Raw genomic sequence first — 10,079 nt, 5'->3', positions numbered from 1 at the left:
TTATCTCCCAACCCTAAAAATGATTATGTAAATGTTTTATGAAGAATAACCACATTTATGTTGTTTATGTTGAAACACGTTTTATTTTAAATAGTCACTCATTGGACATTTTAAACTCATTCTTTTAAATGTTTTATCTTTCCAGGTAGCGGTCAATGTCCCAAAGCCGAGTAGATCTACTAGTCAGTCACTATCAGAATTCCCTAGTAACTTGAAGTTTAGGTGGTCCACTTGTCATGTTTTAAACCCTAGTTTTGTTTGTTCATGTCTTGGGATTTCTGGGTGGAGTTTTGGAGTCAAAGGTTTTATATATAAATGATTATTAACTGGATGACTGTAATATAATGGATGTGAATTTTATGTACGGTAGCACCAGTATAGTTCAGTGAAAGATGAGATGATGTATGTAGTTACTATAAGATTCTTAATTACTATCAAGTTAACAAGTGTTAAGGATACAAGTTCATTAGTACAGATTGGATAGTAGTTGTCATAAGAGGGTTGTCAACTGTTGTCTTCACATCCCTTCTTAGGTTTAGAGGGTAATATGGGAGGATGTGTGACAAATTGACTTCTATCAGCCTCTATCAAAGAAGATTAAAATTTTGCTATTTTGTGTAAATAGTTTCCCTTATTTTTCTATTTTTGAAAATCCCCCTATCTTTTATGTATATAAATGAACAGAAAAAAGTAATTGTACCTTTTTAAGCATTAGAGCGAGAACTTCGGGGATTGCATAGATATCAATGAAGAGCAGCATATATTTGTAACCAAGATACAAAATAGAAATCTACAAATTGTTATTATGGACGAATATAAAAGAAAAAAGCGAAAGATTCTCTAACATATAAATATATGAAAGATTTAGACAAAAATATAAAAGTTTAATCTAAAAAAGAAATGATCTTATTAAAAATCTACATTTCAATAAATAAAAACGAGTCAAATCAAACCCCAACCTAATCTTCATAATACGATGATTACAAATTTCAAATAATTTATTCATCGCTTTTTCCAAAAAAAAAAAAATCCACAAAAATCACCAATTCACACAAACTCTAAAGACCTGTGGAAATTTGTGGCTTAAAGATGGAGTAAGAAAATTTGAATAAATCATGACAATGGATGAAAGGTACAGGAATCCAATGGCTAATCATCCATGCCCATCATTAAAATTTTCAAAGTTATGAAACACTAACCTTTTAGAAATTTTGAACACCGTTCTTTGGATCCATAACTTTGAACAAAAACTTCACCGTGCAACAAACTAATTTTATAGAAGTTCTTGTTTATAAAAAGTTTCCATCATGTTATAAAAAAAATACTTATACTCAAAAGGTTTTTAAACGAAGGAGTTAAAATGTTTTATAATGAAAATATACGAGGCTTACAAAAAAAAACCGTCATTTGAAGAGCAAAAACTGAGGATTTAAAAAAATTTACCTAAAGAGCAAACAAGAAAATCAAGGGCAAAAGAGTATAAAGGAAATCTTGAAAAGAAGGGCAAAATAGGTAGGCAAAGATTCTCCTTATTTTACTCCTTTTAATATAGTATAGATTTATTGTCTTTTTTCTTTTTATTTTTAACACACACATGATGTTAACAATATCTTTTAGTACCTAAAAAAAATCTTTATACCCCTTTTAGTGGTTGTATAAATTCAAATTCCAAGTTAATAATGGTAAAATTTAGGCAATGAATCAATTTAACCTCTATTAGGATTTTCTTTGCATGATTTTCACATGTTTACGATACTTCTTCGAATACAAGAAATAATATAAATGATAGAGAAATGCTTAAATGAAACTAATACTATCAAATTCTCATTAATTTGAGTGGTTTTTCATCTTCTCATGTACTTCTATTTTTTTTTATACATATTTAGAAATAATGAAATCGAGTGAAAATAGTACGTGTGGAGAAAAATGTTTTTGTTTTGATATCTTTTACCCTATTTTAAGTGAAATCAAGTGAAAATAGTTATCATTTACTAGAAAGTGGTTTACATTGATTCAATTATGAAGGTTGAGGAATTAAATTGATAAAATTATTAGTTTTGAGTTTTAAATGATATAAACCTAAAGTTTATGGGTATTAATTTCTTTTATATTTTAAAATGGAATGAATTATAGCAATGTTCTTAATATTATATAGGTTAAAAATTACTTTTAATCCCTAACTTTTATATAAATAACAATTTAGTTCTTGTGCTTTAAAATTTATAACGATTTAATCTCTATTATAAAAATTTGTGTTTAGGTTTAATGAGATTCTTGCATAAGAAAACCAATAAACTAATTAGAGACTCAATATTTTTGCAAAATACAAAGTCTAAATCATAAAATAATAAAAGTTGACATTTAGTATGATGATTTTTTTCACGTTAGGGACTAAGTTATTACAAATTTAAAAATATAAGGACTAAATTTTTACTTAATAAAGTTCATGACTAAATTGTTACTTTCATGAAAGTTTATGGACTTGTCTTTTAACCTTTTATATATTAAGTCATAGATATTGTCATGGAGGCTTGCAATTTTCTACCTCACTTTTTTTCTTTCATTTTAACCAAAAAGAAATATCATGATATTTTTTTAAACGCCGTTAAATTAAAAGTTCAAAGTTTATATAGACATATTAGAAACAATCAAATCTTGAGTAATTTTTTTTTTGAGGATTTAATCAAGTTATTATACACAAACTTTCGACTATTTATGAGGAAGAAAAACTTCATTTTTATTTGTTATTTTTGTTATTTCTAAAAAGAGCTGTTAGGAAATTATAGAAAATAAAATTTAAATAAAATTTAATCAAATGGTGCTTGTATTGATTTTCTATTATATTGAAACAAGTTTCACCAATATGAAATTGGGATGGATGAGTAGTTAAAACTTTAAAGAAAAAATATGATATTTTTAACCAAGATTGATGGTAAATTTTGTTCCTATGATTAGAAGAAAGTTATTATTGAGAAATTGCTATGTTTTACCTAAAAAAGTTTTTGCATTTCAAAAGTAACCTCTTTTTTAAAATATACATTTTTTTAAAACATTTTTTCCAACTTTTTAGACGGCCCCACAGAGTGAATGTACAATTGTGCACCTAAATAAATGTTCATTCAATTGCCTTTAATATGAAATCACATAATTTACCTAACTCAACCCTTCAGACTCATATCTTAAGTTAGAAACCTCAAACCTCAGTTTTACATTATGTTTTTATCGAAAAATCTATATTTGATGGTCCCAACTTTAGATAAACAATTCCTTTTCTTATGGTCCCAACTTTAGAGGAATAATTTTTTTCCTTTTTTAGAGTACCAAAAGATAGGGGTATGTTATTTTCTAACTTTTATCATTGTATGGTAAGTCTATTTAAAAACTAGTTTTTTTTTTCTTCGGAAAGTCTGCAATATGGAACCAAAAATTTATTTTTTCAGATAGTTTATGCTAACCAACAAAAAATTTTGAATTCTTACTCCCTTATCAAAGTTTTAAGAGAAAAATCAAAGAGAAAATTCCAAAATGAATTTTACTGAAACATGATTGAATTTGGAAAAAAGAACTCCTTGGCTCCATAGTAAATACCTGTACATGCCACAATCCCCATTAAGTCTAACGTTATTGTAATCCCAGTGAAAGAACTAAGAAGAAACAGGACAGACACTTACGAGAAAAAAAACAAAGGGGCTTCCTGATAATTGGGGAAAATCACTGGAAAGTGATGCGTCTCTATCTTCTTTCTAGTAAAGTCTCGGAATTGTACTACTTGACTTCATGAGAAAAGAGACATAGAGGCATCACTACCTAGTAAGTCAATATACTTGTAAGTTATGGCTCTTTGACTTTTTTCCCATAAAGTCTTGTTTTAAACTTTACAGAAAAACAAACAGATGCTATAAGACACAGATCTTGCCCAAAAAGTAATGAAGAAGTTGGTTTTCTATCATTTTTCTTGTAAAGTTGGTGACTTTACGAAATCCCAAAATTTTATGAAAAAGAAGACAGAAAGCTATAACTTCAAGTTTTTATCAAATACATGGATGTTTAGACTTTTTTTTTTTTTTTTTTTTTTTTTATCATTTTTCTCGTAAAATTGGTGAGTTTTACGAAATTTCAAGACTTTACGGGAAAGAAAGCAGAAAGCCTTACTTCAAGGTATTTGTGAAGTTATAGATTTCTGTCTTCTTTTCCATAAAGTTTTGGGATCTCGTAAAGTCACCAACTTTATAAAAAGAATGACAGAAAGCCTAAACATTCAGATATTTTTAAAAATATCTTGAAGAAGGCTTTCTGTCAACTTTTTCGTAAATATTAGAGGATTCTCGTAAAGTTTAAAATCATAAACTTTACGGGAAAAAAGACTTCAAGGTATTTGTCAAAAATACTTTGAAGATAGACGCTTTATCTTCTTCTCTATAAAGTCTTCGTAACATCTTTACGAGAAAATTGATAGAATACAACCCTAAAATAAAAAATGTGAAATCAAATGCAAATCTATGTGAAATCCCTTTCCTCATTTTCTTGTAGATAATTTTTACAGTTTATTTACAACCCTTAAAAGTTAAAACATGGATAAATGTCTAAAATTCAATACCTTCAAAATAAGTAGCTTTATAGTAACGATTTGTTCATAAAGGGGTTTTTGGTTTTGTTTTTCACTATAGTCCTACCAGAAAGTACACAGGGTCCCCCAGAAATAGTACAATTCAAAATCGAATAAAGAAATGAAGGTACTTGTGTACCTTTGTTAAAATTGAATCATTAAAAGTGGAAGGTACTTCGTCCAACAACCATGAATGAATAATTAGGAGATGCGGTGGGTATTTTTTACAGAGGAAGGGGATTCTCGGAGAAAAGAGAGTTATCGGGAAGAAGAAGCGTGAAGCCCTAATTTTTTAGGATGAAGAAGAAGTCATAAAGCCCTAAATTTTCAGGAAGACAAAGTGATTTTTTGACCATTTACTCAGGGGTACAATTGTACATTCACTTCGTGGGTCCCTCTTTAAATTTTGAAAAGTTGGAAAAGAAGTTAAAAGTATATTTTTAAAAAGATATTACTTTTGAAATTAAAAAACTTTTCTAGGTCAAAAATAGCAATTTCCCAGAGTTAGAATTTAGTTTTCATGGCTTAATAAAGGGAAAATTCTTATAAATAGAAAAATTCTAATAATATTTACACTCTATAGCAAAAAGTTTCAAACGTGCTTGTACTTTTGGAACTTCTTTTGAAACTTTTTACTATAAAGTGTAAATATTTTTAAATACTTTTTTATATTTAAAAAGACCCCTCGATAAAGTCCTCTTAAATAGTCCAATAATTTTATCAAATTATAAAGATCATTTATGATGTTTTGTCAAACCATGAGAATTAAATTCTAACTTTTAAAATGATAAGGCTAAATTATAATTTTCTCCAAACTATAAGGATCAAATTTGTAATTTAATCTTTAACAAAAATATAGACACAACAATACTATTTCAAAATGAGATCAATACCTATGTGATATGTGATGAGAGTTACTCAAATCCTTAATCTTTTATGGGACGTTTGGAGCAAGGAGTTGATTATTATAGTTATAAGTTATTATAGTTGGCTTATAATAGTTTGTGTTTAGGGTGTAGATTATTTTAGTTTGAATTATATAGTATAGCAAACACTATAGCAAACCTATAGCAAACACTATAGCAAAGAATAGCAAACACTATAGCAAAGAATAAAAAAATGATGAATGTAAATTAGTAAAAATTGTAGCAAATAGTAAATACGGTAACAAATTGGGGTTTTAAAACAGTGATGTCTGTAGCTCATTGATGACTACAAAATAATACAAGAGGTGGTTATTATAATCTTATGATAGTCATTGTCCCAAGCACACCCTTAATCGATAATATAATACCAGAACTAATTAAATTATAGACAATTCAACCCTTTCAATCTTTTCACGAACAAGCACATTTCAAAATTACAACATTTGAAATCATTTTTTTGGGAAAAATATAATTTTCGTCCATAGATTTTGAATCTAGTTTCTATTTGATCTCTAGATTTTAAAATGTTAGACATTTAGTCCTTAAATTTTGAGTTTTGCTTCAATTTAATCCTTAAGTTTCAAAATATTACAATTTACCCTTGAGATTGAGTTTTGTTTCAATTCGGTTCATAGGTTTCAAAATTTTACATTATTAACCTCAATTTTTAATTATAAATATTCAATCATTGACGTCAATTCCTATTAATTGATTAAAATTGATTATAAAGTGAAATTTTAAATTTAATTTTAAAATTGATAAAAAAAGTAAAATTTAATTAATTATAATTCTTTTAATGATTTTTAATTTAACATAAATTAACATTAAACAGAGAAAATGATTATTTAGTGAAAAATTGAGATTAAAAGTGTAAATCTTGAAATATAAATACCAAATTGTACTAAAATTTAAATGTAAACAGTAAAATTGTAACATTTTAAAATTTAGTGACTAAATTGAAATCAAAATCAAAATTTAACGACTAAATATGTAATATTTTAAAATTTAAAGATTAAATAAAAACTACAAATTTGTGAAACCAAAAATCCTCTAGTTTCCAATTCTCTGAATCCAGTCCATGGAAATACCAAGTTGTGAAATTCATGGTAGCTACCATCCAATTCCAGTCCAAAGGAATTTCAATTTGGTCTCTCCCACATCTCAAAAGGCCACTACTTTCCTTTTTGCCTTCTCATCTTCCTCAAATTCCATGTGTTAAAGCCACGACCCGCCTCTTATTTATTGGGATATTTATTCCCAACCCATTTCCCCTTTCAGCAAATCGCATTTTTCCCACTTCTCCTTCGCCATGGCTCGTTTTTGCGACCTTCAATCGCTTTCCTCTTCATTTTCGTCTCACCCAACAATACCCAGGTCCCCAAATTTCAAACCCATTTCCTCTTTTCACTGCACCTCCTCATCATCTTCCTCTTCTTCCCCATTTACAGAGAAACACTCCATCAAGAGATACCAAAGAGACGATTGGCTGTACAAGAATCAACCGGACCAGACTTCTGTTACTTCATTGTGTTCTATTCCATATGATTCTGAGTCCATACGGCAGAATGACATTGCCTTGCAGCTGCCGGAGCTCAAGAAATTGCTGCAGGTGCTGAGGGAGAAAAGGGTAAGTAGTGGATGCAATGATGGAAAATGTGGGCCTGGGAATGTGTTTTTGGTTGGAACTGGCCCTGGTGATCCGGAGCTTTTGACATTGAAGGCGGTGAAAGTGATTCAGAGTGCTGATTTGCTTTTGTATGATCGATTGGTTTCTAATGATGTGTTGGATTTGGTGGGTTCTGATGCTAGGCTTCTCTATGTGGGAAAGACTGCAGGTTACCATAGCAGAACCCAGGTGTGGATTTTCTTAAAATCTTTAGTCCTGAGGATTGTTTGTGATTATCTATCTTGGTTTGCCTTTTTTTGACATTTTTGTGAAAAGGGTACAGTGTCAAGTGTTCGAATTTTGTTTGCTGAATGGGAATTGTTTCAGGAGGAGATTCATGAGTTACTTTTGAACTTTGCTGAAGCTGGAGCTACAGTTGTGAGGCTTAAAGGAGGAGACCCTCTTGTAAGTGTGAATTTTGAATGGTTGAAGTGTGATTGTGAATATGGATTGTCATTCAAGTGATGTATCCTGACAATTGTGTTGTTTGTGTGTTTTTTAGGTGTTTGGAAGGGGTGGGGAGGAGATGGATTTCTTGCAACAACAAGGGATTCAAGTAAAAATTGTTCCTGGTAAGTGCATTTCTGAATATTTGCAGTTTTAAGCCCAGTTTCTAAGTGTTTTCAAGTGACTCTAATGATATGGAAATTCCTGTCTGAGAAGTAATAGGGTGCTCATTCTCTTTGGACCATATTGGGTTAGAATGTAACACCTGTAAGTGCTGGAGAATTTCGTAGGGAAGGCACAAATACTTGAAAGATCTTGCTCCAAACGAGGCGTTACATTCCTACACCCTGGCGAGATTGTTTTCCACCCTGCCCTATTTTCTGTCCTTAACTCAAGAACAAAGATTATAGAGTGACATTAAGTTATGTCAAATAGGCCCAGTAGGAGTGAGCTTGTTTGAAATGGGATTGGGGATGGTAAATTAGTTTTTTGCTAATCTGTAAGGAGCTATGCATAACACGAATTTGACTATCTGAGGATGATTTAAAAACAAGATCGCTTGAATTTGCTTCAGGGCAGGAGTGAAATCAATGAACTGTCATAAATATATTACATTCTTATTCCTAATGTCATGTCTATGCATCAGCATTTTAAGGAAACTACTCTTAAGAGTAACCTCATATAAAGTGTATATATATATATATATATATATATATATATATATATATATATGTTTGTTTCCCTTGTAGGTATAACTGCTGCTTCAGGTATAGCAGCTGAATTGGGAATTCCTTTGACACACAGGGGCGTTGCAACGAGCGTCAGGTTCCTCACTGGTCACTCTAGAAAGGGTGGAACCGATCCCTTATTTGTAGCGGAAAATGCAGCTGATCCAGATTCAACTTTGGTGGTATACATGGGTCTATCAACTCTTCCATCTCTGGCCCTTAAGTTGATGCATCATGGTCTGCCTCCTGATACCCCAGCCGCTGCTGTTGAACGAGGGACAACACCCCAACAAAGAACGGTAAGCACGATTCTCTGCTACGTACGGGTTCAATCATATAATCAGCTTAAACTAGGTGATCTCTCATATGTCTATTTTCTTATCTGTGTGTAGCTACATTTTTAGTGAACGTCTGGTTCTAGAGGTTTATATCAAGGGGGCAGCGCATGCTCTCACTTAAATCTTTTTATTTCATTTTGGTAGTGTCTAACAAATCTTGCTTGGATCTATTACATTTGTGCAGGTTTTTGCTCAACTGAAGGATCTTGCCGATGAAATCAGAGCAGCAGAGTTGGTTTCACCTACTTTAATTGTCATTGGAAAAGTTGTCTCTCTCTCACCATATTGGTCTCTTTCTTCCAATGAAGCCTCCAGTCTGGTGGAAGCTTAATAGAATGAGCCTAGAAAAGGTTAAGCAAACCAGGAATAGTTCTTCATACTGTCAGTTAGCAATTACTTTGAGGAGCAACTGAGATAAGAAGCTCGGGACGTCGACTATTTTCACAAGATTTTGTGGTGAATGAGTGTGGAAAAGAAGAAGGGGCTTCCTGACTTGTCATCTGGATTTGATTGGTCTGCCCATCGCATTCAAACAACTCGACTCGGACTTTTTTCAACTGAGGGGAGTGATGCAGTGATTTTCTTTCTTGGATGCTATACTAGAGCACAGTGAAGCGGCATATTCTCATTACCATTTCTTGCAATTATTCAAATAAAACTTCCAAACTCCAAAGTTTTTCCAAGTTCTCGAGGACAATGGTGCTGTTGAAGTCTTCATGGTGACTGAAATTCTGCAGAAATTTCATTGGAATATCTGGTGTGTTGGTTAACACCTTTTTTTGTCCCCATAACTTGGATCAAAGAATACAGACGGTAAAGGGCATACTCATTTTTAGTGTGGATGTTCACCTCAAATATGAATTTATGGTTCTTGCAGTCTGGGATTTGTTTCTCTCATATATAATGGTCTGAATTTGTAGTGTTTTGGGGAATGTATTAATCGAATTTCTTGGACCAAGTTTAATTTAACTTGGATAAAACTGTTGGAGCACATTGGAATTGCCTGATCTTTAGGTACGAATATGATCTATGATTGAAGGTTTGTTTGAAAGCTATACAAAACACTTTTTTCATGAAAAATTATGACTCAACTATTAGTTGAGCTGTATCCTCAACTCTCAATTTCATCAAATTGATCTCTAAGTTTGAATAAGTATTGCCATTTTCCCCTTTGTTCAATTCCGGCAGTTTTTCTCTTAAAATAATTTTTACCCTTTGTTTGGATATGGCAGTCTTTCAATCTAATTTTAAGAGCGTAGAAATTGCCATAATTCATAATTCACTTGTTGAGATCTAAGAAGCATGGACATTTTAATTTGGTTAGTGTATTCGTGTCCAAATGTATCGGACACATGGACAGTCAGAGTC

The 10,079-nt window shown here is 31.2% G+C and overlaps 1 protein-coding gene across 1 annotated transcript; it reads left to right on the top strand.

Annotated features, from left to right (window-relative positions):
• The first annotated feature begins 6,565 nt into the window (after positions 1 to 6,565).
• Positions 6,566 to 9,791, top strand: UPM1 (urophorphyrin methylase 1). Its single transcript, XM_039042544.2, has 5 exons — positions 6,566 to 7,387; positions 7,526 to 7,603; positions 7,701 to 7,770; positions 8,395 to 8,672; positions 8,896 to 9,791. The coding sequence occupies exons 1-5, from the start codon at positions 6,842 to 6,844 to the stop codon at positions 9,040 to 9,042; spliced, it is 1,119 nt and encodes a 372-aa protein (XP_038898472.1). The 5' UTR covers positions 6,566 to 6,841; the 3' UTR covers positions 9,043 to 9,791.
• Positions 9,792 to 10,079: the final 288 nt, after the last annotated feature.

Source organism: Benincasa hispida, chromosome 9 (genome assembly GCF_027475165.1).
Source record: "Benincasa hispida cultivar pf3 chromosome 9, pf3_genome.v1.1, whole genome shotgun sequence".
Classification (NCBI taxonomy): Eukaryota; Viridiplantae; Streptophyta; class Magnoliopsida; order Cucurbitales; family Cucurbitaceae; genus Benincasa; species Benincasa hispida.
This window is presented reverse-complemented; position numbering and strand designations above follow the sequence as displayed.

Coding starts and splice junctions, on each gene's coding strand:
- UPM1 (XM_039042544.2), top strand. CDS start 6,842: ATGGCTCGTTTTTGCGACCTTCAATCGCTTTCCTCTTCATTTTCGTCT. Junction 7,388..7,525: donor GTTACCATAGCAGAACCCAG/GTGTGGATTTTC, acceptor GAATTGTTTCAG/GAGGAGATTCATGAGTTACT. Junction 8,673..8,895: donor CAACACCCCAACAAAGAACG/GTAAGCACGATT, acceptor ACATTTGTGCAG/GTTTTTGCTCAACTGAAGGA.